This window comes from Pelmatolapia mariae, linkage group LG8, assembly GCF_036321145.2.
Source record: "Pelmatolapia mariae isolate MD_Pm_ZW linkage group LG8, Pm_UMD_F_2, whole genome shotgun sequence".
NCBI lineage: Eukaryota > Metazoa > Chordata > Actinopteri > Cichliformes > Cichlidae > Pelmatolapia > Pelmatolapia mariae.
The window spans coordinates 26,004,035-26,029,641 of record NC_086234.1 but is presented as its reverse complement, the minus strand read 5'-3'; the positions used below and the strand labels follow the sequence as shown (position 1 = coordinate 26,029,641).

At 41.8% G+C, this 25,607-nt stretch overlaps 1 protein-coding gene across 1 annotated transcript; it reads right to left on the bottom strand.

Annotated features, from left to right (window-relative positions):
* Nucleotides 1-6,770: 6,770 nt before the first annotated feature.
* On the bottom strand, nucleotides 6,771-21,515 carry LOC134632849 (ras-associating and dilute domain-containing protein-like). The gene is made up of 3 exons (XM_063481688.1): nucleotides 21,375-21,515; nucleotides 7,480-7,619; nucleotides 6,771-7,403 (listed from the first exon to the last, which is right to left on the bottom strand). Exons 1-3 carry the CDS (start codon nucleotides 21,504-21,506, stop codon nucleotides 7,310-7,312), a joined length of 366 nt encoding a protein of 121 aa, XP_063337758.1. The 5' UTR covers nucleotides 21,507-21,515; the 3' UTR covers nucleotides 6,771-7,309.
* Nucleotides 21,516-25,607: the final 4,092 nt, after the last annotated feature.

Here is a 25,607-nt window from a genome sequence, read left to right as displayed (position 1 = left end):
AAGTTCTGCCTTTTGAGAATAATGGTGTCCTGAGAAGTGGTTGCAGCAGAGTCTGCATTGGATACAACTGGATTGGATGATGAGTCATAGTCAGCTGACAGTTGATCAGAGGGGCTGCCGAAAACTGGCAGGATGACCAGGGTGATGCCAACAACCTTCACAGTGTCTTTGTCTTTTATCTGGTCACTTCTGCGAATAGTGAAGTAGTCCTGAAATTTTGGTTTAAAATACTGAAGACTGAAGTCATTTGAAATCCCAAAGGTATCCTTCACAACACTTTGCAGCTCCTCTACTGTTGGTGGGATCCCTGATGGAAGAACCAACTTCTCGATTTGGTCATCAGTGATTACATGGAGCTCTATCTCGTTCAACCTAGAATAAAATGTAAATGGGCAGAGTTAACTTATATTAAGCAGGGTCAACTTAGTCATTTTCTTCTGCTTCAATTTCAAAACTAGTAGTTTAATTCAATACAATCATCCATAGACCCTATTTTCTGTACCGATTTGGTGATAGATCATGACATGAAATAACACTATTTATGTATTTATATACTGTATATATCTTCCTATATTTGAAAAGACGTCCTTTTAATCAACACAATATCATCTCTGTATCCAAACACCATTGGGTGTTAAACATAGAAATGATGAAAGACTTATGTCAGATTAAACACATATTACTATATTATTTCCTGAATGTACCTTTGTCTTGAAGATCGTTCTACAGAAACATAAACATCGTGACTGAGCATGGGTCTCACTGATACACCGACCAAGTTTAACTGGAAACTCGCGTCATCCTTCTATGTGAGCTATGCCTGCACTAAAGTCACAGGGCTCCGGCAGCATGAAAATGAAAACCAGTTATGTTGCTGGACTGAGCCACTTTAGCTTAATTACCACAACTGAAAAACACTGCGTGGAGACAGTGACAAAATCCTGCACAAATGATTTTAACTACATCACTCACCACTGAGTGCAAAACTTTTTCATAAAATTTTAAAAGTAAATGAGGGAGGTTACAGCCCATCGAAATACATCATTGATATATTTTTTTAATGTGGTAAAACATGTGGTTAGTCAAAGCTCTGAAGTAACACAGCCGGGAAGGCTTGGAAAGTGACCTTATGCTAACAGTCCACTTCGTGCCATTTTGCGTAAAAATACAATACTGTCATTACAGTGGTCATTATTAATCTAATTTTGACGTATCATACTGTTTAGAACTTTTACTCAAAACTGCTATACGTTATTGTTTAAAACGTGTCGTATATTCGTACAAATTAAGATAAGCTTACCTCGGACAAAATGGAGATCATCCACTTCTGAAGCGTGTGTCCTGCACGTGGCACAACTGACTACGGACGGAAGTGTAGAATGATTGAAATGAAAATGCTTTCATTAGTTAAATCTATTAGATTTCTTAATTTTTCATGGTACTCATACATTTTTGTTAAATCTGCTCAACAAACTATTGCTTAATTTACCCCAAACAAAATTGTGTAAATTTAAATGACTGAACATCTCAAAAATGTTTAATTTTGCTTAGATTTAATTAAAACAACACATACATGTTTTTACTGAGTAATAGTTACTATTACTTTCCTATTAGATACTAATTAACCCAAATCACAGTTTTTACAGTGAATGTATTTACATTGATGTTGCTGTGCATAGTATAGACAGGATATAGCATGTGGCCATTTTATTTGTTTATTTATTTACTTTACTGATAGGTACTTTGACTTATACTTTATTGGGTATTCAAATATTTACTAAAGGTATTCAGTAGTCATGAGAAGGTCCTCAGTTTTAGGTCAAAGTACCCTGTGCCCATATACCTCATTTCAGGGTTACTGGCAACTGTGTTCACCCTTGTCCTTTGCTCTTTTCAGCTTCATCCGTGCCTTCTTTATTAAATTTCCATCTCTTCAAGTGCTCTCTGAAATTCCATTAATTCCCTCTTTGCACAGATGAATACATATACAGTGTTAGGGATGTCGCTGATGAACTAAACAGAAGCATTTGTTTTACAGTAGCCACAGCATTCCATACATTTCTCTTGCAGTGCACTGACAGAAAACTTTTCAGTAGAGCGCACAGCCCTATCTGATCCGGTGGGGGGATGCCTGATCTGGCATCCCCCCACCGGCTCTCCTCTCTCCTGTCTTGTCTCAGTTGACTTACTTCTGTCTATCACCTTTTCTATCCCTTTGAAGAAGTGAGGCTCCTTAAATATTAAAGGGTAAGTATTAATTTTCATTTTGAACTGATAGAAGAAAATAAATTGTAGTTAACTAAATAGAAGAAAGTAGAAGAGAAATAACAATCTAACGTAAATCAGTGACACACTCTTGGGCCTGATCAACTTTGGCAGGGCCTTCCTGGATGAGGGTGTCTAGTGATAATGGCTGAAACACCCAATGAATCCAAGGTCCACTACTGATGATGTGTCCCAAATTTAATATTATAATAAGTGCTGTCAGCGTTAATATGACATTAACGGCATAACTGCATTAACATGGCAAATCTCTGTTAGCGAGTTAGCGCAGATCGCCCCGTGTGTGGGGCTGCGTGGCGCTAATGTGGACCGTGTGTCAAAATGACAGATGCTACACTGGTTTACAAAGGAATTCCAAATTTACGTTTAATTTTGTAATTCTTATGTTTTGCGTGACTAGCAATCTCCGTACAGGAATTCAGAATGTATTCTCCTGGATAAGACTTTTGATAATCTACAACCATTTTTTATTAAACTATGTGAGGTCAAAAGTATTGCTTGGCGACTGTCAACATGTTCTCAAAATGAGTACTTTTTTTCTTCTAGCAAACAAGATGCAGGTTGTAAGGAAAAGTGAGGGGTAAAAATCGCCCTCCTCCAACAAGACAAGCTCCAAGTAAATGACGTACAGAGTGAGACTTTGTGTTGCTTACAAGGGATCAAGATAGCTGTCTCTATGAGACTGGCTCTGTGGGAGGTTTCCTCCTGTTAAAAGGAAGTTTTTCCTTCCCACTGTCACCAAGTGCTTTGTCAAAGGGAGTCATTTGATTGTTGGGGTTTTCTCTGTACAATTACAGGGTCTCTAAATTACAAATAAAGTGTCATGAGGTGACTGCTGTTGTGATTTGTAGGTAGTACAAAGTAGTAGGACATATGCATCCTTTGGCCATAAGGATGCATATTCCATTATACCTAAATCAATGTCCTACTAAACAACTAATGTTATTTCATATTTCCAGCTTGTGGTGTGTTCACTCAAACACCAGTTCTGTAAGCTCTGATATTTTTGGACACTTTTATTTGGGGTGGCTGTAGCTCATTTAGCAGAGCAGGTCAGCTGCTAATCAGAAGGTCAGTGGTTTGATCCCAGGCTGCCTGCTGGCTGCATGCCAAATATCCTTGGGCAAGATACTAACCTCATGTTTGCCTACTGGTGGTGGTCAGAGGGCCTGGTGGCGCCAGTGTCCGGCAGCCTCGCCTCTGTCAGTGCGCCCCAGGGCAGCTGTGGCTACAACGTAGCTCGCCATCACCAGTGTGTGAATGGGTGGATGACTGAATGTGGTGTAAAGCGCTTTGGGGTCCTTAGGGACTAAGTAAAGTGCTATACAAATGCAGGCCGTTTACCATTTATTTTTATTGTTCCAACTTACAAATTGTATGCTATTATAGTGACAAAGTTAGGACATAGAGTGGAAATGTAATGGGAAATTTGTGTTTCAACTCGTCAAACCTCTGTGTACTAGTGGTATGGAATTGTGACTTTCTTGTACAAAGAATGAGTATGCAAACATGAAACATGCTGCAAACATGCTGTGGCCAAGGTCATGGCACACTATATGTGTCCTCATTATCAGGCTGGTGCCTACATGACTGTGGAGACTGAGCTATCTATAGCTGGATAGACAAATTTTGTATTCCCACACAGACTCTTCTCTTCCTTTGATAAGTCAGACCACCGTTGTGTCTTCCACACACTTCATGTTGGAGTTGCTCTGGTGGATGATGATGCAACGTGTATGTACAGAGTGTACAGTAGGTGACTCGGCACAAATCATGTTGGGAGCTGATGTTGTTGGGAATGTTGGGAAGACTCTCTGTGGGCAGTCGCTGAGAAAGTCCTTAATCCAGAGGCAGATGGAGTGTGGGAAGCAAATTTTGTTGCCAGTCTGTTAGGAATAATTGTTTTAAATGGCGAGTTAAAGTCAATGAAAATAAGCCTGGCATAACTCTCCTTCAGTTCCAGATGGGTCAGGGTTGTGTAGAGTGCTGTGGCTATGGGATCCCCTGTCAACTGGTTATCCCTTGTAATGGAAAGTTTTAGCTCGGAATGTCAATTAACCTCAAGTCTTTTGTTTATGAAGTCGTGCTTTGCCTCGTGTTCTACATGTCAACAGTATAACCTCCTTATAACTTTTGCCCTTAAAGAGACCAGGATGTAATGCAGAACACGTCATAACATAACCTGATTAACATGTTATCTGCTGACTGTGAGGGGCAATGAGCAGAGCAAGCTCCTGGCACACAACCCCCTACTGTTTCATAGATAATGCAAAAGTGGCATAGTGTGCTATGAGTGCGTCATGATACCAGAGCTTATGTGAGATGTTTGTGTGATGCTATAAAAGAGGCGCATGACTATGCAACCATCGTGTTGGCTGTTTGCTCTCCCATCCACATGGTAACAAAAGTATTGATTGCAACTGACTGTGTCTGCAGACTTTGTTAACAGAAAATTCCACAACACCCACACAGGCAAACCAGTGTGGGTAAAATGTGGGTGGAATTCTTTAAATGATGTGTGATGTTACAAGTTTCTCAACTATAACATAACTAGCAAAGCAGCAACGTGTAACTGGACTGGTTCTTATATAGCGCTTTTCTACCGTATCCTGGCACTCAAAGCATTTTACACAACTTGTACATTCACCCATTCGCACAAGCATGTTTTTCTACTGTTTCTAAGTGCTTCCTACCTAACATCCACACACATTCATACTCCGATGGATGCATCGGAGAGCAACATGGGGTTAGTATCTTGCCTAGGGATACTTTGCATGCAGACTGGACCAGACTGGGATCAAACCACCAACCTTCCAGTTAGTAGGTGACCTGTTCTACCAATTTTATCCAATTCAGGGTATCAGTTGGGCTGGAGCCTATCCCCACTGTGGCCATGTAGCCAATTACCAAAGGGATAACAGAGAGACAACCCTCCACACTAACATTCATACCTTTAGCCAATTTGGAGTTACCACTTAAACTAATGTCATGTCTTTGGATTACACAGTTGGAGTACACAGAAATGAGGGAATCTTGTAAATTTGATTTTGACTTGCTTTGAGGTGATGGCTCAAAATGTTTAATTACAATGAGGGCTCTCGGATCTCTGGGACCAGGACTCGGTCTGCTCTGGCTGGCCGGCTGCCGGCGGAGCCTGCATGGTCATCGCTGAAGGCCCACTGTGGCTGTTGGGTGACCCCTGTCTGGGGCTTTCCTCAGTTCTTTTCTAGGTGCCCCTGTGGTGGTCCCCCTTTGGGCTCTTGTCTGCTTCATGTCCGGGGGGGGGGGGGGGACTATGGAGAAACCTTTTGAACCTTTTGAATACAAACACGCTCACAAACACAGCTGTGCCCACGGTTACTCACAGACACACACTGTCTGGGTTGGCTGCTGCCTCTAAACATATCGTGCATTATTAGTACTGTGTGCTGCTCAGTAACATGCAGTATTTATTATTTACTATTACTTATGCATATGTTGGTTGTTGCTATGATTTCAGCGTCTTTTCTCTCTCTATCCCTCTTCTCCTCTATTTTTCTTTTCCCTCTCCTTCTGTAAACTCACTTCCCAGCTTCTCTTTCCTTCTTTCTCTTTCCCGTCTCTTGGTCCTGTCCATTCTCATTTAAAATTTAAAAAAAAAAGTATATATAAACATGTGAAGGAGAAATTTCCAATTATGATTGAAGAAAAATAAACAACTTTCTCTTAAGTTGAGTTTGATCTTTCTTTTTACAAGTTATTGATATGCAGCCATAGACAATACAAAAAATAGACAGTCTGAAAAAGTGAAGGCACTGCAGAAGTGGCTTTTAATCTGCATATTTTATTTTAAAAAAGGGGTTTTCTGCTTTTGTTTTTTTCTCCACTTTTGCTGCAGTGATATAATCCTAACTGTTTATAGACACATTAGCCAGTCAGAAACCTACAAACATTAGCACAATTTGTCATCAAAAAGGTGTACAACTTTGACATTGCATGACAAAATCTTTGTTTTTCTTGTCCATATATAAATGCAAAAAAAAGAATGTCTGAAAATCTAAACACTGACATGTGAATGAAGGGCCAAGACATATACAATTAGAAAAAACCTTTGTTTCCAAAGTATTCAGGACTTGTTCATGGTAAAAAATCCAGACCATCCAGTAACATAATGTTGTAGATGGTCTCATTTCAGATGTTCTCTTGACTGAAGTTTTGTCCATTTTCAAAGCCTTCTCTTTAACATGTACAAAAAGAACAACTGAATCCACATCCTACATCTTCACTGAGTTGATATGTTTATATGTGCTTTATTGTCATAAGTAGCAAATGATCATATGTCAACAAGCCTCACTTCACTAACCCTCCAAACATTGCTGGAATTGAGATTTCTGTCTTCATTTACCTTTACAGTTGTTGCAGTGGGCTACATGTTAATTTTTTGTTCGTTGTGTTTTTAAAAATATATTTGAATCAGAGTATGGTATATCAACTATCAGCATGTAAACTATCTAGCTAACTTACTTCTGGTTACGACCTCATAAATCGTCTTTGTCATGGATGTCTGAATGTTAAATGTTATTGCAAAACCGGGGAGAACAGCCACAGTTTTTACTCCCAGTAGTGCCTCAGTGCTCGTTTGCTTCTTTTGAAGTGAAGAAATACTTGGATCCAGAAATGTCTAATGATGCCAGACTAAACAAGGGAGTGGAACTTTGATAACACTGTGAAAAATGTTCCTTGTGTGTTATTGCATCAGCTTTCTTATTCCTGGGGTGACGGTGTTGTATTTGGAGAGAGCATGGAGAGAAAAGGTCTTGTCTTCTACCAATGGAAATGATAACACTAATGTAACCTTGACCACACACAAAAAAGGACTATGATGCCACTGTGATGTAAATTAAAAAGCTGCAAAACATCTAAAACCTGATAGAAGATTGAAGATTTTCTTTAAATTGTCCATATCCTTTAACTTGAAAATTCCAAAAGCTCTCAGAATCATCTTTAAGTGCTGATGGTTGTCACAAGTCTCTCAGCAAATGTAGCGTCAGCACTCATTCTGTATAATCTTAGCCATCCAGTTTGATCTGGACACGAGTAACCTCAGTCTGGCCCCTGATGACTGGATCAGCTCCCTCCCGCTGAAAGAGGGAAAGATATGAAAACAAAGTAGGTCATGCCAAATTCTTAAAATATGAGATATGATAGATTTCTTACTTTTGGTAGTCCAGTCCAAGAAGGCTGATTCCATTAACAGCCAAGATCCTGTCTCCTGGTAACAGCTTCTCACACCGGGCAGCTGGAGAGTCTGGGACCACTGCACGAATAAAGATGCCCTTCGCCTTCAAAGAAGTGTCCTGAAACATGAGGTGTCGAGTTCTCGATTAAACCAAAGATTTCACAGTTTCTGACTGTGAGGTTTTAAAAATGGTCCTTATTTTTACCTGCATTATATTTTTTATATATAAATGGCATGAAGTAATATAATTCATGCCACAATACATAATAATATATAGTTATTATGTATTATACATATATTTTTAGTGTTACACATCTGCTGTTAACAACTCAAGTACAGTTGTCACACAGTGGAACTTTGTATTTATCTTTTATATTGGTTTTATTTTGATTTTAGTGTTTATTTGCGAGTGTAGTTTTTATTGCATGATTTTATTATAATGTTTAAATTGCATGGTTTTTAGTGTTTTATTTGACATTGTTTTAATCCACTGTGGATTGGCCAGGACAACTAGCTGATAGGGACGGACTCCGGTGCAAAATGCGAGGTGGGCTGGGATATGACGGGCCCAGTGAAGGGACGAGAGGGGGACAGGAGGCTCCTCCTCGTCATTCTGGGACGAGGCTGGCGTGGACCCCGCTCTGGAGAAGGAATTTCTGGCCTGCTGGTATATACACATCAGGGGATTTTAGTGCATGTAGAAAATGGTATTTTTAAGGGTTTTAGAATTGTTTTATCTAGTCTCCGTGGGAATTTTAGCATATGGAGAACATTTTATTGTATACTTTTTTCTTAGTATTTGGGTTGTTTTATTTCTACTGTCTGCTTCGGGAAATAAACTGTTGTTGATCAGACCTGCTTCATCTTTGTGCCCTTGGTATCTGACTCCCTTCTCACCCTTGTATTTAAGGAATCATTCGTATGACATTCTGGCGCATCAGCTTTAGTGTCTGCGTTACACAGTACTGTACTCTGCTTCAAAGAAGCCAAACTTTAAGTGTTTTTGAGTAATAGCTGTTCAGACTTTCAGAAGTTCTTTCAAAGTTTTTCAGAGGATATTGGGTACATTTTCACTCATTTTCATACTTAGCAAAGAGTCATTTTAAATTGTATTTTTAGGCACTTCATTATTAGGTTGGTTGGTGGCTCAATGCTTACTCAAAACGTATTTCTTTTCATTGTAATAGCTGTAAAGGTTTACAGCTATGTTAGCAGAGATAAGATAAGATAAACCTTTATTAGTCTCACAGCTCGGAAATTAGTTGTGTCACAGCAGAAAGTGGACTGTGCAAAGTAACAGCAGCAAAAAAGAAAAATAATGGAATAGAATAAGATAAGAGAATAACATTTTTTATTGTGTTTTACCATTTTTTATTTAAATGGTAAAACACAGTTTTTTAAATAATTATAATGTTGCAAATGTTTAAACAAGTTTAACATATTACTAATAAAAAGAAAAACAAAACATGAAGCTGATTATTAACTCAGACAAAATGATAATCAGTAGCATGTTTGCTAGCTATTTGTCCTTATCCAGCAACAACGGCTAAATTCAATCCTTTTTATTCACAAGATTTTTTTCCTGTGTTGGAAAATACAAATATTTAAGCAGTGAAAATTGAATTCTAAGACGAGACGGAGGTAAGTGACGGAAGTGACGGGGTAAGGTAAGCGACCCATGTTGTAGGTGACGTCAGACGCCGGAGATTTGACGGGAAAAAAAAACGAATGGTAGCCTAGAATTTAACAAAGTTTCTTTTATCTTCAGTACTGCCAAATAAACTAACCAACTGTCATATAACTAACAACATCTGTCCTATCATCTCTAACACCCTGGAGGACAACGAGGAGAGTTTAGACGCTCTCCAAGAATACATCGACCGGTGCTTCGAAGACTTAGTAATGAAGAAGGCCCAGAGCATGTCTTCCCAGGCCAAAACTGAGACGCCGTCATCTAAAAGATATCGCCCGGCAGACTCCCCCGGCACAACATCGCCTGCCGGCAAAGATATCGTCGACATCCTGGAGTCAATCGATAAGCGATTGTCCAGTTTTGATGCGAGGCTGTCCCTGGTAGAGATTTTACACCGGGAATTTCAATCTCTAAAAGAATCCCTGGAGTTCAGCCAGAAGCAGGTGGAAACACTTGCTGCAGAAAACGCCACGCTACGGGACTCGGTCAAATCTCTAACCGAAAATGTGACCCAATTAAACATAGAAAATAAAAAAATAAAAGAGACCGTTATGGATTTACAAGCCCGTAGCATGAGAGATAATCTTGTGTTTTCTGGCATTCCAGAGTCTGCCGGAGAGGACCCGGAAACGACCGTGAGAAGCTTCATTAAAATCCACCTGAAGCTGCCGGAGGACACGGTGAAAAACATAGGGTTTGAAAGAGTGCATCGCATCGGGGCTCCGAAGACAGGAAGCGGGAGACCGCGTCCTATTGTGGCCAAATTCGGCCACTTTAAGCAGAAGGAGCAGGTGAAGAGTCGCGGCAGAGAGCTGAAAGGAACGGACTTCAGCGTGAACGACCAGTTCCCCAGAGAGATCCTGGAACGACGCAGGGTCCTGTTCCCAGTCCGACGTAGTTTTATTCAGAAAGGCTCCCGGGCTGTCATCGCCGTGGACCGGCTCTACGTGGACGGACAGCTCTACCGCGACCCCGGCATCACTCCATGGCTGTATTGACGGCACACCAGATAAGAATCCGCTACGCTATTCTCTTCACTCACACTCTCTTGTATTAACTTTTGCTTAACTATGTAATATCAGTTTGCTAATTTAGTATAACGTCACCGTCACTCTCCGCCAATGCTTTAATTGGAATGTTTCCGTTTTTATTTCTTTTTCCCCTTTTTCTCTCTCTTGTCGCTCACCTTGCTGTTTGGTTTCCTTGCTTCTCTTTTCTTTCACTATGTCGATCACCTGTTTCCCTATCCATCCACAAACGACACTGTCTATTTCTACATGCTCACTCTGCACGATCACGCACACACATGCGTTTAAAGGCAACACATTTACAACAGCCACACAGTGCACACAGATATAGGACACACACGCACACATTTGCTCATTTTAGTTATTATGCACACACGTAGTCAGACCTATGGAGCTTCTCGCTGCGCATTTTCTTCGCTTTATTTACAAAAAAAAAAAAAAAAATGATGTGTTTCCATTTTCCTCACCCGTCTAAGCAAGACACACAGCGTATGTCATTAGCCACAAACACACAACTATGGGCACGCTAAGGTTTGTCTCATGGAATGTGCATGGAGCTGGCTCTAGGGAAAAAAGGTTAAAAATATTTAACCAACTTAAAAAACTACAGGCAGACGTTTTATTACAAGAAACCCACATGCCTGTCACAGGTTTGAATAAACTTAAAACACCTGAGTTTCCTAATGTGTTCTCAACCTGTTATAATTCTAGACAAAGAGGAGTAGCAATTCTAATACATAAAAATATTAATTTCACAGTACTCGATACAGTTATAGATCCAGAGGGCAGATTCCTAATAGTCAAACTATCTATACTTAACCAAAAGCTATGTATTGTAAGTATATATGGTCCGAATGTTGATGACCCCTCATTCTTCCACGGTTTTTTTAGTACACTCTCTGAACACCTAGATTGCACAATTGTTCTTGGGGGAGACCTCAACCTGGGACTAAATGAAGAAATGGATAGGCTCAATACAGCAGGAACTCAGCGTAATTGGCAGTCCACAAATATAATCAAACAGTATATGAGCGACTTTGGTCTTTGCGATGCATGGCGCTCCCTCCACCCCAACAGTAAGGAATATTCTTTCTTCTCACATGTTCATCACTCCTACTCTCGTCTGGATTATTTTTTGGTCAGCAGCTCACTGCTGAGGGACATTTCAGACACTGAGATTCATCCTATAGCTGTCAGCGATCATGCTCCTGTATCTTTAACACTAATGCACAAGAATAATACCACGCCAAGTAAAAACTGGAGATTTAATACATCGCTGCTCAAAGATGAAGAGTTTATCAAATACTTTAAAAAAGAATGGACTTCATATTTAGACCTTAATGACATTCCTGGAACATCAGCATCTGTCCTCTGGGAAGCAGGGAAAGCCGTGATGAGAGGTAAAATAATCTCTTTCTCATCACATAAGAAGAAAGAAGAAAACAAAAATATTCAAGAACTAGAAAAAAACATTAAATCCTTAGAAAAAGCTTATGTATCACACCAAGATCAAGAAATATTAAACAACATTTGCAAAACAAAACTAGAATTAAATGAAATTATTAATAAAAAGACTAAATTCTTAGTACAAAGACTTCGCCTGCAAAATTATGAACACGGTAACAAATCCGGACAATTTCTTGCTAACCAGTTAAAAATCAATAAAGAAAAAACAACTATATGTGCTGTTAAAGATTTATCTGGGAATACAATATATGATCTTAAAAAAATAAACAAAATTTTTAGGGATTTCTATGAAACTTTATATACACCACAAATAAACCCATCTAAAAACGAAATTGATCAGTTTTTGGACAACATAACTCTTCCAAAATTATTAGACACTCAAGCAATGGCACTGGATTCGCCACTGACGCCAGGTGAACTCCAGGAAGCCCTGATAAGTATGCCCAATAATAAGGCTCCAGGTCCAGACGGCTTTCCTGCAGAATTCTACAAAGAATTCTGGACGATTCTAGCACCAGTTTTTTACAGAACGTTGTTGGAAATCAAAGAAAAGGGCAGACTCCCATCAAATATGAATTCTGCAAACATTAATCTCCTGCTAAAACCAGGCAAAGACCCTGTATATCCCCCAAGCTATCGTCCAATATCCCTTATAAATGTAGACCTTAAAATAATCTGCAAAGCTTTCTCAAAGAGATTAGAGAAAATAACCCCCCTCTTAATTCATCCTGACCAAACTGGTTTCATAAAAGGTAGGCACTCATCAACAAATACACGTAGATTACTTAATTTAACAGACTACTCATGCAGTAAAAACATTGAAACCATAATATTGTCTCTTGATGCAGAAAAAGCGTTTGACAGAGTTAACTGGAAATTTCTATTTGCAACTTTACACAAATTTGGTTTTGGAACCTCTTTCATAAACTGGTTAAAAATATTATATAATTCCCCAACAGCTTGTGTCAGAACAAATGACCAAACATCCTCCAGCTTCTGTCTCCTGAGGGGCACCAGGCAGGGATGCCCACTCTCCCCTTCACTGTTTGCAATTTTTATTGAGCCACTAGCAGCAGCAATTAGACAGGCTACAACAATTAAGGGCATAAAATGTAAGAATGTAGAACATAAAATCAGCCTTTATGCGGATGATGTGTTACTTTTTCTCCAGAACTCACAAACCAATATCTCTGGGGTGATTGCATTGATAAATTCTTTCTCAAGAGTCTCAGATTATTCAATTAACTGGTCAAAATCTACAGTTCTTCCGATTAATTGCTCCTTCCATAATTCTTCTCCTACACCACTGCAATCTGGAAATATAAGATATTTAGGTATTAATGTCTCTCCTAAGCTCTCAGAATTAACTAAAATAAACCACATCCCGCTTTTAAAGACAGTAGAAAGCGATCTGGCTAGATGGAAATCTCTACCCATATCACTCATGGGAAGGGTCGCCGCTATAAAAATGATGGTCTTGCCAAAAATAAACTATTTGTTTTCAATGATCCCAAATAAGCCATCACAAGATTGGTTCAGATCTCTAGACTCATGTATTTCTAAATTCCTTTGGCAAGACAAACCCCCACGTATCAGCTTAAAAACATTACAAAGGACCAAGGATAAAGGAGGATTAGATCTGCCTAATTTTAATCACTATTTTTTAGCCAACAGGCTTCAGTTCATCTCTAGATGGTTTAAACACACCCTCTTAGATGAGCCCTGGCTAGATGTAGAACAGGCACTATGTAATAATCTAGAAATTTCAGACCTACTATTTATCAGCTCAAACATCAAAAGACATGAATGCTTTAAAAGCATCAACATCAGCTCTTCTCTGACAGCATGGTGGGAGTTTCTAAAAATGACAGTCCTCATTAATCCCATGCAAACGTACACCTATCTGGAATAACCCTGACATATTACAAAACAATAATATGATTAATTTTCCAGAATGGAGTTGTAAAGGAATTAAATACTTAGAACATATATTAGAGGGAACAGAATTTATTCCATTTGACAGACTAGTTACACAATATGGGATCAACAAGAAAAGATTTTTTAGAATATCAACAAATTAAATCCATAGTAAAAAAGAAATTTTACCTCAGTCAAGCTGAATTACAAACACCACCAAGTGCGGTACACTTTCTTACTCTTAAATCCCCCAAATTATTGTCTAAAATATATAGAACACTTTCTAAAATAGATGAATCAATATCCCTTCCTATTGCAAAGTGGGAAGCAGATTTATCAGTAAGCTTAGACCAAAACTTCTGGTCTCAGATATGCTTAAAAACCTTTAAATTGATTAAAAATCCCAGTCTGCAATTAATACAATACAAATTACTACATAGAGTACACTATACTGGTCATCGGATGTTCAAGATGGGCTTTACATCTTCCAACAACTGCTCACACTGTCAAGGCAATACACCAGACAATTACATCCACGCTCTTTGGTTCTGTCCACCAGAAGTTTTGGCGTGAGATATGTGAAGACTTATCAAAGTGTCTGAAATGTAACATTCCAGCCTCCCCTTTAGTATGCTTGTTGGGAAAATTGGATGATGTCACTACAGAAACTAATACAGTCCACATGGTTTTCACTGCCCTATGCATCGCCAAGAAAACGGTCCTCATTAACTGGAAAAATAAAAATAATCTTAATTCTAATCAATATAAAAACCATCTAATAGATCACATTAGTCTTGATACAGCCTCTGCCACCACATTAGATCAATCCCTCTGGGCTCCTTTGATCGGCTTCATCACCTAGTGGGGGTGGGGGGTCATGGTTTGGTCCTGCCTTCGCTATTGTGGTTGATGTGGAGGTTGGGACGGGCTTAGGGCGCCAGGAGAACCCCTAGAGACGTTATCCCTGGAGGGCTCAACCCGGGGGGTTGTGGTCATAACCTGGTTAGTGGCTCTGGTCGCTCTTAGAGGGTGTTCTCCTCGTGGCTGCGTGCAGCGGGGCTGGGGGATGGTCTGTACTGGCGGACGTAGGTTACTGGCCTGGTAGCCTGGCTGCCCCTGAGTGGATCCGGGGCAGGCGTGGGGGCTTGGGGTTCGGGGGTGCTTCGTCTCCGTGATGGGGCTCTGGCTGGGCCTTGGGGGCTTCGGTCCTCGTCGGTGTGTCGCCGAGGTTGTGGGCGGGTGGGTGCAAGGGGGCTCAGCCCTGGCGCAGGGGGCCTCTGGTGCATCGGCCTAACTGGGGGGCTCTTCAACTGGCAGGGAGGTTGTTCCATCCTTGCAGAAGTCCACTCTGCAGGTGGGGGAGAGACATAGGAGAGGTGGAGAATAAACCTAACCTGGGTGTCTGTTGTCTTGTGTAGTCTGGAGATGATTGAATGTTGGGGTGGGTACAGTTTCCTCTGCGGTGGGGTGGGGTGGGCTGCCCCAGGTCCTGTGGGGCTTGGCGGTGCTGCTGCCGTAGGCCCCGGTCTGGATGGGCCTGGGCTCCCTTGCCTTGGTGGGTACCAGAGGACGGGGGTGCCTACTGGGGTCAGCGGGGGAGCTGGCCCTAAGGAGGAGCATCTTGCCCCTCCCTTCTTTTCCTCCCCATCCCCGGCTGCCTCCCTCTTCCCGCTCCACCACACCCACCCACACAGGTAGGGCCTTGGGGTGCGGGTGTGTCACCAGGGTGCAGGGGAGGCATTCCCCCCCCCCTCTGTCCCCTTCTGGCCACCTGTGCCTCAATTTTATTCCACAACTTAGACATCCACATTATTCACACTCTCATAACACACACATATATATAGGGCCTTGAGGATGACCACGTTAACGGCGTCCAGTGGACGGTCTGTGTATTCAACCCTACCTCTGGCGCCGGTGCCCACCTCTCAATTTTAAATCCATGTAGACATTGAGGGTTCTCGGGAGGGGCCGTGCTAACACCTGCTGCTCTCTGGCAGCAGCACCATGCCCTCCCTTGTTTTAAATGCACTTTAGAACAACACGCAGCAACACTACACATGAGCGGGAGGAGGGAGGTATGGGGTCTTCACACACCCCCGTTCTCTACTAGCCATCGGGGCGGGGGTCTGGGAGCAGGTGTTGGCTGTCCGATTGGCCTCCCTGCTGCCGTGGAGCCTGGGGCGGTCTGCTTGCCTCCACCCCGGTGGAAAGGGTCACATCTCTTGGGTCTGGGTGCCTTTTCCCCCTCTGGGGGCGAGGGTACCTGGACCCGGGGTATAGAGTATGTTTGGGGAGTATGATTGTGTGTACATGTCCATGTATGTCTATCCCTACGTTGGATGAGTGCTGAGTGTTTGTATATGTGTGCATGAGGGTGGGAATGCATGTTTGTGTCTGTGTATGCCTGTTTGTCTGTGTCTATATGTCAGGTCAGGTCTTAGACTCCACCTCTCTGGGAACACCCAGGCCCTCCAAAGTGTGGAGGCCTATCTCCCCTCACCACACTCCCTGCCGGTAACTGATGCCCTCAGGGGTCGGTGCATTGGTGGTTCTTGGTGTCCGGGGCTGGGCGCTCAGGTATACACCAGCTCACTCCCGGTGGCTACTTGGCGGGGCCTGGTGCCTGTCGCTCGGTCAGGCCTCTTCCGGTGCAAAGGGGGCCCTCAGGTCTCCGGCCTCGGGGCCTGCGACTCGGTTCACTCTGGCACAGCTGGCTGCCGGCAGAGCCGGCGGGCACGCCGGTGCAGCCCCCTCTGGCTTCTGCTCCATGGCTACTGGGTGACCCCTCGTCTGGGGATCTCCTCAGCCCTTCCCAGGAGGGTGGCACGGATGCCCCTCCGGTGGTTCTCCTTGGGCTCTCGCACTCTGGGGCCTCTGGATGTCTGGAGCCTGGATCTCCTCCATGCCTGCTTCATGCCCTGGGGGACGGGGCTATGGCCCTCCACACCCTCTAGCAGACCGTTACATGGGGAAACCTTTTGTATACAAGCGCGCTGATCCACACAGGTTTGCACACGGGTGTTCACTGTTCGTAGACTAAACTACACCTTTCTTAGCTGCTACTTTAAAGCACATTGTGCGCTGTCTGTCCTGCGTGCTGCACAACCACATTCAATATTTAGTTTTTACTGCTGTTCACACTTAGCTAGATTAACGTGATGGTGTTGTGTTTAGTATGTTGTTTTGTTTGTTTGTTTTTTTGCTTGTTTTCTCTTCTTTTTCTCTCAACAGGTGATCCAGGAGATTTTTTTTTCTCTTTGTCTTTGTAAGTGCCCTTTCTCACTGTCCCTTTTCCCTTCTGTTTTTCTTTTCCTTCCTCTCTTTCTTTCTCCCTTTCCTATCCCCCAGTCATGTCTGTCCCATCTGTAACAACTGAAAATAAAATAAATAATAACAACAAAGTTTGATCAAATGGACCAATACGGCAATGCCATGATGATCCATTTGGCAAAATAAATCCATTTGGTATCCTTGTTGGTCTTCAGACAACAATTCTGACGGCTAAAGAACCAAATGGGACAGACAAGAAAAAAAAAAAGAAAAAAAGAAAAAAAAAGAAAATTGAATTCTATTCTCTCTTTCTGAACCTTTTATTATTATATATTTTTTAAAATCAAAATGTTTCTCTTTCCACTTCCAAAAACATAAAAATGTTATTTATCTCTTTTTATTATAATGACCGCTGTGACGGAGTATTGGGCCACAAGATACATCGTCTTTATTGCACAATGGCATAACCATCAATAACCTAGCATCTGTTCTTTACCAGCATTTTGTACAAAGCTTGACCAGACACAGCTTACTCCATACTCCTCACCACACTGACTCTGTATCCTAAAAGAGAAATCACTTCCTTCCTTGTTGCTAAAACCAATTCTGATGTACGATTTCAGTAACTTAGAGGGTATAGCAGCTGTGGCACAACTGTAATCTCCACATTTCGACTTTTTTCTCGAAATAGATCTTCAACTTTACTCTTGGAATTTCATCGTTGGAGTTGGCCGTCCGACTGGGGTCTGGAATATGGGGCCTCCCTGCTGCTGCGGAGTCGGGGCGGTCTGCTTCTCCCCACTGCAGGGAAAAGGGTAACACCACCTGGGTCTGGGTGCAGTTTCCCCCTCCAGGGGCAAGGGTACCTAGACCTGGTTCTTAGAGTACGCTTGGGGAGTGTGATTGTGTGTACAGTGTCTCTTTATGTCTGTCTCCACGTTGGTTGAGTGTGGAGTAATTGCCTATGAGAGCATGAGGGTGGGAATGGATGTTTGTATCTGTGTGTGCCTGTATGTCTGTGTCTATATGTCAGGTTGGGTATCAGACGCCACCTCTCTAGGGACATCTCAGGCCCTCCAAGGTTTGGAGGCCTATCTCCCCCCACCACTTCCCCTGCCGGTGGCGGACGCCCTCAGACATCGGTGCGTTGGTGGTTCTTTGTGTCCGGGGATGGGCGTCCAGGTACACACCGGCTCACTCCTTGGTGGCTGCTTATCGGGGCCTGGAACCTGGGGCTCACTCGGGCCACTTCGGGGGTGGGGTGCCCTTGGCCTCTCGGCCTGGGGCTCGGTCACTCAGGCACAGCTGGCTGACGGCGGAGCTCACGGGCACGTCACTGCAACCCCCCCTGGCTTCTGCTCCGCGGCTGCTGAGTGACCCCTCATCTGGGACTCTCCTCAGCTCTTTCTGGGATAGTGGCGCGGCTGCCCCTCTGTTGGTCTTCCTTGGTCTCTTGTGTTCTGGGGGCCTCTGGATGTCTGGAGTTTTGATCTCCTCCATACCTGCTTCATGCCCTGGAGGACGGGGCAGTGGCCCCCCACACCCTCTAGCAGATCATTACATGAAGGAACCTTTTAAAAACAAGCGCGCTCATGCTCACAGGTGTGCACACGGGTACTCACACACACAAACTACACCCTTTTTGGCTCCTACCTCAAAGCACACTGTGCGCTGTCGATCTTACGTGCTGCACAATAAGGTTTAATATTTAGTATTTACTGTCATATTCCCATATATCATTGTGATGTTGTTTATTACTCTCGTTTTCTTCTGCTTGTTTTCTTTTTTCTTTCTCAACAGGTGATCCAGGTGATTGATATATGTATTTTTTGTCTGCTTATTCTGTTGGTTTTTGTTTTTTGCCCTTTTTCCCCCGTCCCTCTTCTCAGCTGTCTTTCTTTCCCTCTTTCTTTCTCCCCTTTCTTTCCCCCAGTCAAGTCTGTCCCGTATTCAGCAAGTGAAAATAAAATAAACAATAAAAGGTAAATCAAATGGACCATTACGGCAAGGCTGGGATGGTCCATTTGGTAAAGTAAATCCGTTGGGCATCTTTCTTCGCCTTTAGACAATAATTCTGATGGCAAAAGAGCCAAATGGGACAGGCAAAAAAAAAAGAAAAAAAAAAAGAAGTCATATGTTGTTCTCTCAGCAAATGTCATGTGGACTGACAGAAAAGATTCTCCTGGTGCTGCAGAGGTTTCTCAAAAATAGTGCTCTTATGCTTTTTCTTTTAAATATAGAGTGAAAACTGTTACATAGGTATGTTTTTATACCTTCTGTAATAAGAACCACGTGAGGAGGACCTAAATGTGGGTCAAATTTTCAGGTGATAATCATAATTAAGAATGGACTAAATAAATAAATAAAAACACTTCAAAAATCATAAGGAAATAAACACATGAGTATGTCAGCATCATGACATCATCGAAATGTGTGCAGTGTTTCCCATTAAGAACATACCAAGCAGACAGTTAGACCCAAATGTTTCAGTTCGATTTCATAACACATTTATTACTTGATAGCCAGACTGCCAGGTTAAAGTACCATTCTTATGTTCTGCTTGGTCTTTCACAATAAAATGCAGAGAAAATGTTGGTAGAAATCCAACAAGAAAAAATAGACTTAGACGGTATTTACTGCTTATAGTCCTTTTCAGCAAGCAATAAACAATCGGGTTGTAATTTAAAAGTTTTCAGAATCTGCTTCTAAATGTTAAACATTTCTCATGGAGATTTATTGCCACGCTGTCCAGCAGAGTCAACAAGCATGAAGAACAACCAAAAACAAACCACTGACAGTGTTTATGCCAACAGCAGGCCTTGCACACACTTTTCCAAATCTGCACGTTGTTCATCAGTGTTATACAATTGTGGAGGTTTGTTTTGATTCTGATGTTTCTAATCAGCTGCTGAGATTAGTCATCAGAATAAGTCCTTGAATCATTGGGAAAACATATTACTGGAGGAAATAAGGGGTGAGTTTCAATGACAGGCTGCAAACTGTACTTGGTGATTGAATGGATGAGAAGCAGAGACACTTCACCGCTTAGGGAAGTTAATTCTAGGATGTGAAGCCAAAGGACTAAACAGAAAAAGGATCAAAAATCCAAAATGTTTTCAGTTTCCTGGCTGAGTTGTCTCATTTATTTCCGATGAAGCTGCCTTTGCACTGCAGCATTTCCTTTGCAACTTCTGCTAAGATTTATCCTCAAAGGTCACTGTGCAGGGTTACAATTTCTACCACAGTGACAGTGGGTCCAAAATGAAAGGCCAAGGTTTTGCTCAACAGCTCATGCTGAGAGTATAAGTGCAGTCCGTGTACTCCCATGGAGCATATGGATTGGACAGGCAGCCAGATTTGACAGGGGGCATTTGCCTTATTTCACGTTACTCCTTCTTTAATAAATAAGGATATAAATGATGAATAACAGAAATAAAAGAAAGAAAGGTGAAGTTACTTAAGAGAGGATATGAACTAAGGTGCAGAGTAAAGAATAAATAAATAAAATGAATTGTTAATATAATATGTAACCTAAACAGTGGCCCAGCTTTATAGGCTACACAACAAATTCATGTAATAACAACCTAGTTTAAAACACATCATATATGCACAGTATGGTCATAGGAAAATGTAGAAAGAGTTTGCAATTTTGATTGAGATCATGTTTTAAAGCCAGCCTCACATGCTGATGATGACCAGTTATTACAGTAGTTCTAAAGGGACAAATGAAATGTGCTTCCCAAAATCGGACTTGCATAGACAGATGCTCTCTAAAATCAGTGCAATCCTTAGTCAAGCTGGTGACAGCAATGGCTACATGCTCACTAACCAAATTGTGTTAAGTTTTTTCATTAACAAATTGTATCATTTTAATCACAGTTGTAAAAGTTAGTCAGACCGTATCGTGATGCTGCTGAAAACATTAGCAAACAGTTGTTTGCTGTCTTAACTCAGAGACTGTCCTCTATGCTATAGCTGCATTACATGTTCACTCCCTAACCATAAATTAGCAACAATCAATAGGCTTTATGTAAAATGGATATTACTTAACTGTTAATAAGATTTTAAAAAACAAACCCAGAGAAGTTCTTCTACTAAGCACTTTAGAATTTCACAGCTAAAAGTTTTCATTTTGCTAACTACAAGCTACCTTTTAAATGTAGTCGTGTCGTTCTTATCAACCTTGATCCTCGTGACAGCAGAGCCTGTCTCACTATATTTAGATTCCTAAAATTCTACGAGGGACAAATTAGCTCTGTGTTAATTGTCAGAAAAAAGAAAAGAAAAGAAAAAAAAGAAAAAGAAAAAAAAAAGGAATTTCATCGTTGCAGAGAGCTGTATGTGTGCCACCTTTCATAATTGTTTCCAGTTTTCCAGTGGTCGCCAAAAATAAAAATGAAAAAAAAATAATCCCCAGCAGCCATAAACTGGTAGCTGTGCCATAGACTCTGCTAGCCCTGTGACAAACTGTCTACAGGTTAAATTCTCGTTAACTTACCCTTGTGTCTATTAGAGCAAGACCAATCCCTCTTTCACCTCGCTCCAGCTCCAGGCTAAAAACCTCTTCATCTGCTTCTTCTTCATCTCCCTGCTCCTCCTCTTCTTCTTTTAGTTCTACGAGTGTTTTCATATTGCTGCAATCGGACTTTAAGCGGTCTACTTTGAGAGCAGCTAAGCACTGATACACTAATCCACCTGGAGAGTAAAACAAATGATATGTTCAGTTTTATTAAAAAAAAAAAAAAAAGACGCAGAGAAGAAACTAGGAATAGAAATGCTTTTCTATACCTTCATCATGTGCATCTGCACCAGAGAGCCAGGGAAGTGTCTCATCATCAGACTTCACCCATTTGTCTTGGTCTTCCTTCACCTGATCAGTTCGACCTACTATGAGGGGACTGTTAGGTGGGGTAAGGAGGCAGGAGGGGTCCAGGACTGACCTCCTCGACTCGCTGGTCTCAGTCTCTCTTGTCTGCAGCTCTAGATTTCTTAGCTTTTGGGACAAAATATTGGCACCAGAGGAGCTGAACTCATCCAGGTAGCTGGTGAAGAGAGGAAAGGGTGATGGTGTTGACGGTGATGATGGTGATGGCGGTGAAGGTGGTAAGGGAGCAAAGGTACTTGAAGGGGACTGGTGATTTTGGTCACTAGGCTCCAATAAGTTCAAATCAGCTTGTAATGTATTCAAAGTTTCTAGACTGCTGTTTTGAAGATTAGCCACATTAGTCAGGTTAGCCTCCATTTGAACCTCATCACCCTGCTGGACAAATAACATTAGAACAGCATGAATAGATACACCAATGAGCAGAAAAATAGCCACCATAGTATAGTTCATTGTAACATGATGTAAACGGTAAAAAGGGTGTCACCAGATTTATTTTTTATTGCATTATTGTCTGATGAAGAACTTGTGACTGTGAAATGTGCAACAAATATGCTTGCAGTGTTTGAGCGGTTGATTTTTCACTTTTAATGGTCACTTTCAGGCCTAACATCTGCCCTTGCTCTGGTATAGATATGTGATTAGCTTTCTAGTCTAAGCAGCTTGGAAAGAAAAAACGTCTGGACTTCTTTAAGTTGCTTGAAGACATTTCACCTCTCATCCGAGAAGCTTCTTCAGTTCTAAGGTCGAATGGTGGAGAGACCCAGATTTAAACCCTGTGGGAGTGTCCCCTGTAGAGGGTCAACGAACCCCCTAATGATCCTCTACCTAATCACAGGGGCCAAGGTGTGAAAACGGGTGTAGGTCACAATCAGCCAAGGTTTCGGGTGAACTCACTGTGAAGCCTAGCCCCACCCTATCATGTGATTTCCTGAGGTCAGAAGACCCAGGATTTGAGTGGGCGTTAAGGCGTCTGGGATCTCAAAACTGGATTATAGATGGCAGACAGTTGGTGTTGTAAGCTGCCGCCTCTGTTCAAAGATGGTTGCTCACAGTGGACATAGATGGCTTCTTTCACTCCTCTTTCAAACCATCTGTCTTCTCTGTCCAAAATGTGAACATTGGTGTCCTCGAAGGAGTGACCTTTGTCCTTTAGATGTCTTTAGAGTCTTGTCCTGTCGAGATGGCTCTTCTATGTTGTGTCATGTGTTTATGTTTGGTCTCTCCAATGTAGAGGTCTGAGCATTCCTGAGTATTCTTCGCACATACACTACATTGTTAAGTTTGTGTTTAGGAGTTCTGTCTTTGGGATGAACCAGTTTTTGTCTGGGTCTGAAGTATACTGGGCGGTCCTATTTGGAGAAGACTCTCCTGAGTTTTTCTGATAAACCTGCTACATAGGGGATGACAATGTTGTTGCGTTTGTCTTTCTGATCCTCCCTAGTTGTTATCTGGTCATCTTTTCGGTGCCTCTTTGCTGACTTGATGAAAGCCCAATTAGGATAACCACATGTTTTAAAACTCAGGAGAGTTTTTCTTTCCAAGCTCCTTAGACTACGATAACCTGGATGACTGACAACCTTCACAGATGATTAACTTTCTAGTCTTTCATACATGGAAATCATCTACAGATGTTTTAACGTTTAAACGGGCCCAGGCTAGCTGGACTACTTCCAATCTCTATGCTAACTGACTGTTACTCTCAGTGACTTAGTGTATAGCTATTAAATACTGGAATTTGAATATTAAAGACAAGCTGAAAGCTGAACAAGAAGTTTTTCTTGAAAAAGGACTGAGTGGTACTAGACTTTTTTTGTTGTTTTTCAGTTGAAAGCGACATTTTTTTAAATAACATTCTTCATTTGAAACCGATAATGTGGCTACCTGTTGAACATCACTTCTATGTGCAATCTGTTTTTAGCTCTAGTTTGAATTTGTACTTGCTAAATACCCCATTATATATTCTAGTTACTGGAAAGAAACACTCAGTAGAGCTAAGAAACCGGTCAGATCGACTAAGAACTGCTGAACTTTATTAATTAGCAGTTATTACTCCTAATTAGCAAGTGTCATCAGACTAACACTACAGACTAAGAAGGTAAACGCAGTAAGAATCAACATGGTTGGTTTTACACTGTTTGCTTAGTGGTGCTAGCGCTTAAGCTAAAGCTAATGCTGCTATAGCCTCACAAGGCCGCTAGCATGGCGAGAAAGTTTTCTGATATATATGTTTTTTCAGCAAAGGTTTCCAATCTGACTTTATGTGCAAACTTTATACTTTTATGCTTTATATAAAATATTATTTCTTTTTCTAATTTTCTTACCTTGTGGTCTTCAGCAGTTGAGAGATTTAAGGTGGAAATAAACTCTTTGAGCTTGTCCAGTTCTCTCCTCAGGGCTGAATCTGTTACTGCTCTTCTCAGTTGAAGCTGGTAGCCCACGTCTGGCAGCACCAGTGGATGGTGGGTGTCAAAGCTCTCAAGAATGTCAGCTAAGCAAGAAGACGGAGTGTATTAAAATGAAAAAAATGAAAGGTAAGATTATTGTGTTCACAGTACACTCACTTCTTCTTGTTCCTGCACCGAAGGAGTCCAGGTGTGTCTACAAGGCGATGCTGGGCTATATAGACTCAAAAGATGGTTCAGCTGGGCTGGACTCAGGGCAGGATAGTCTAAGCGAAGAGAAACCCAAGTTTTCTGTGTACACACACACACACACACACACACACACACACACACACACACACACACACACACAGTGCATTAGAATGATTCTTCTACTACATTTTCATCTGTTAAGTTAAATAAAAACTTTCTTAAGAAAAAGAAAAGCGCTATATAGGAAGCTCTACAAGTCAGTTGTCTTTTTTTAATACAGTTACAGCTGCTCAACGGAAAGGTTTGTATGCTGTTGTGAAAAGCAGCCATTTAAAGGTGAGTACCTAAAAACTGGGACCAACGACCTTAAGCCAGTGTCCCTCAAACCTGACAGGGGTGACCCTGATGTCTCGGTCAGCTTGAGCTTATGAACTACCCACATTCATCCACAGGTTTAAACAGAACTAGGCAATTTATCAACTGCACACAGACTGTTGAATCAGGGTTTAGTATACTCCCCAAGGACACTTCAATATATAGACAGGAATGACCTTCCAAATATCAGACCACCCACTCTACCTCCTGAGCAGCAGTTGAGCTGTCTGTCCATCAAGAAAGACTTTGGTCTGAAATGCTTTCGGTAGGGGAACGTGATTTTCACAACAAACAAATCTTCAGCAACTGTGGGATGCTATCACATCGCTATGGACCAAAATTTCTAAGAAATGTTTCCAGCACTTTGTTGAATTCATTCATGTTTAAATATGACGTTAAGCAAACACAGGGCAAGCAAGTAGATGCCTTTAGGCTAAGTGCAGTACGCCAATTAAATACTGGAACGAGAAACATCATCAAACCATCCATCCATCCCTTCTCTTTCACTTATCTGGGCCGGGCAACAGCCTAAGCAGAGGAGCCCAGACCTCCCTCCCTCTAGCCACCTCCTGTAGCTCATTTCCAGGGAAACACAGAGGCATTCCCAGGCCAGCTGAGACATATCATAATTCCATGGTGTCCTGGGTCTGCCCAGGGCCTACTGCCGGTAGGACATTTCCAGAACACCTCACCAAGGAGGTGCCCAAGAAGCATGTTAACCCGAACCACCTCAACTGGTTCATTTTGATGTGGAGGAGTAACATCTCTACTCTAAGCCCCTTCTGGATGCGTGTGCTCCTCACCCTATCTCTAAGGGAGATGCCAGCCACCCTTCAGAGATAGCTCATTTCTGACGCTTGCATCTCATGGGTCCTAC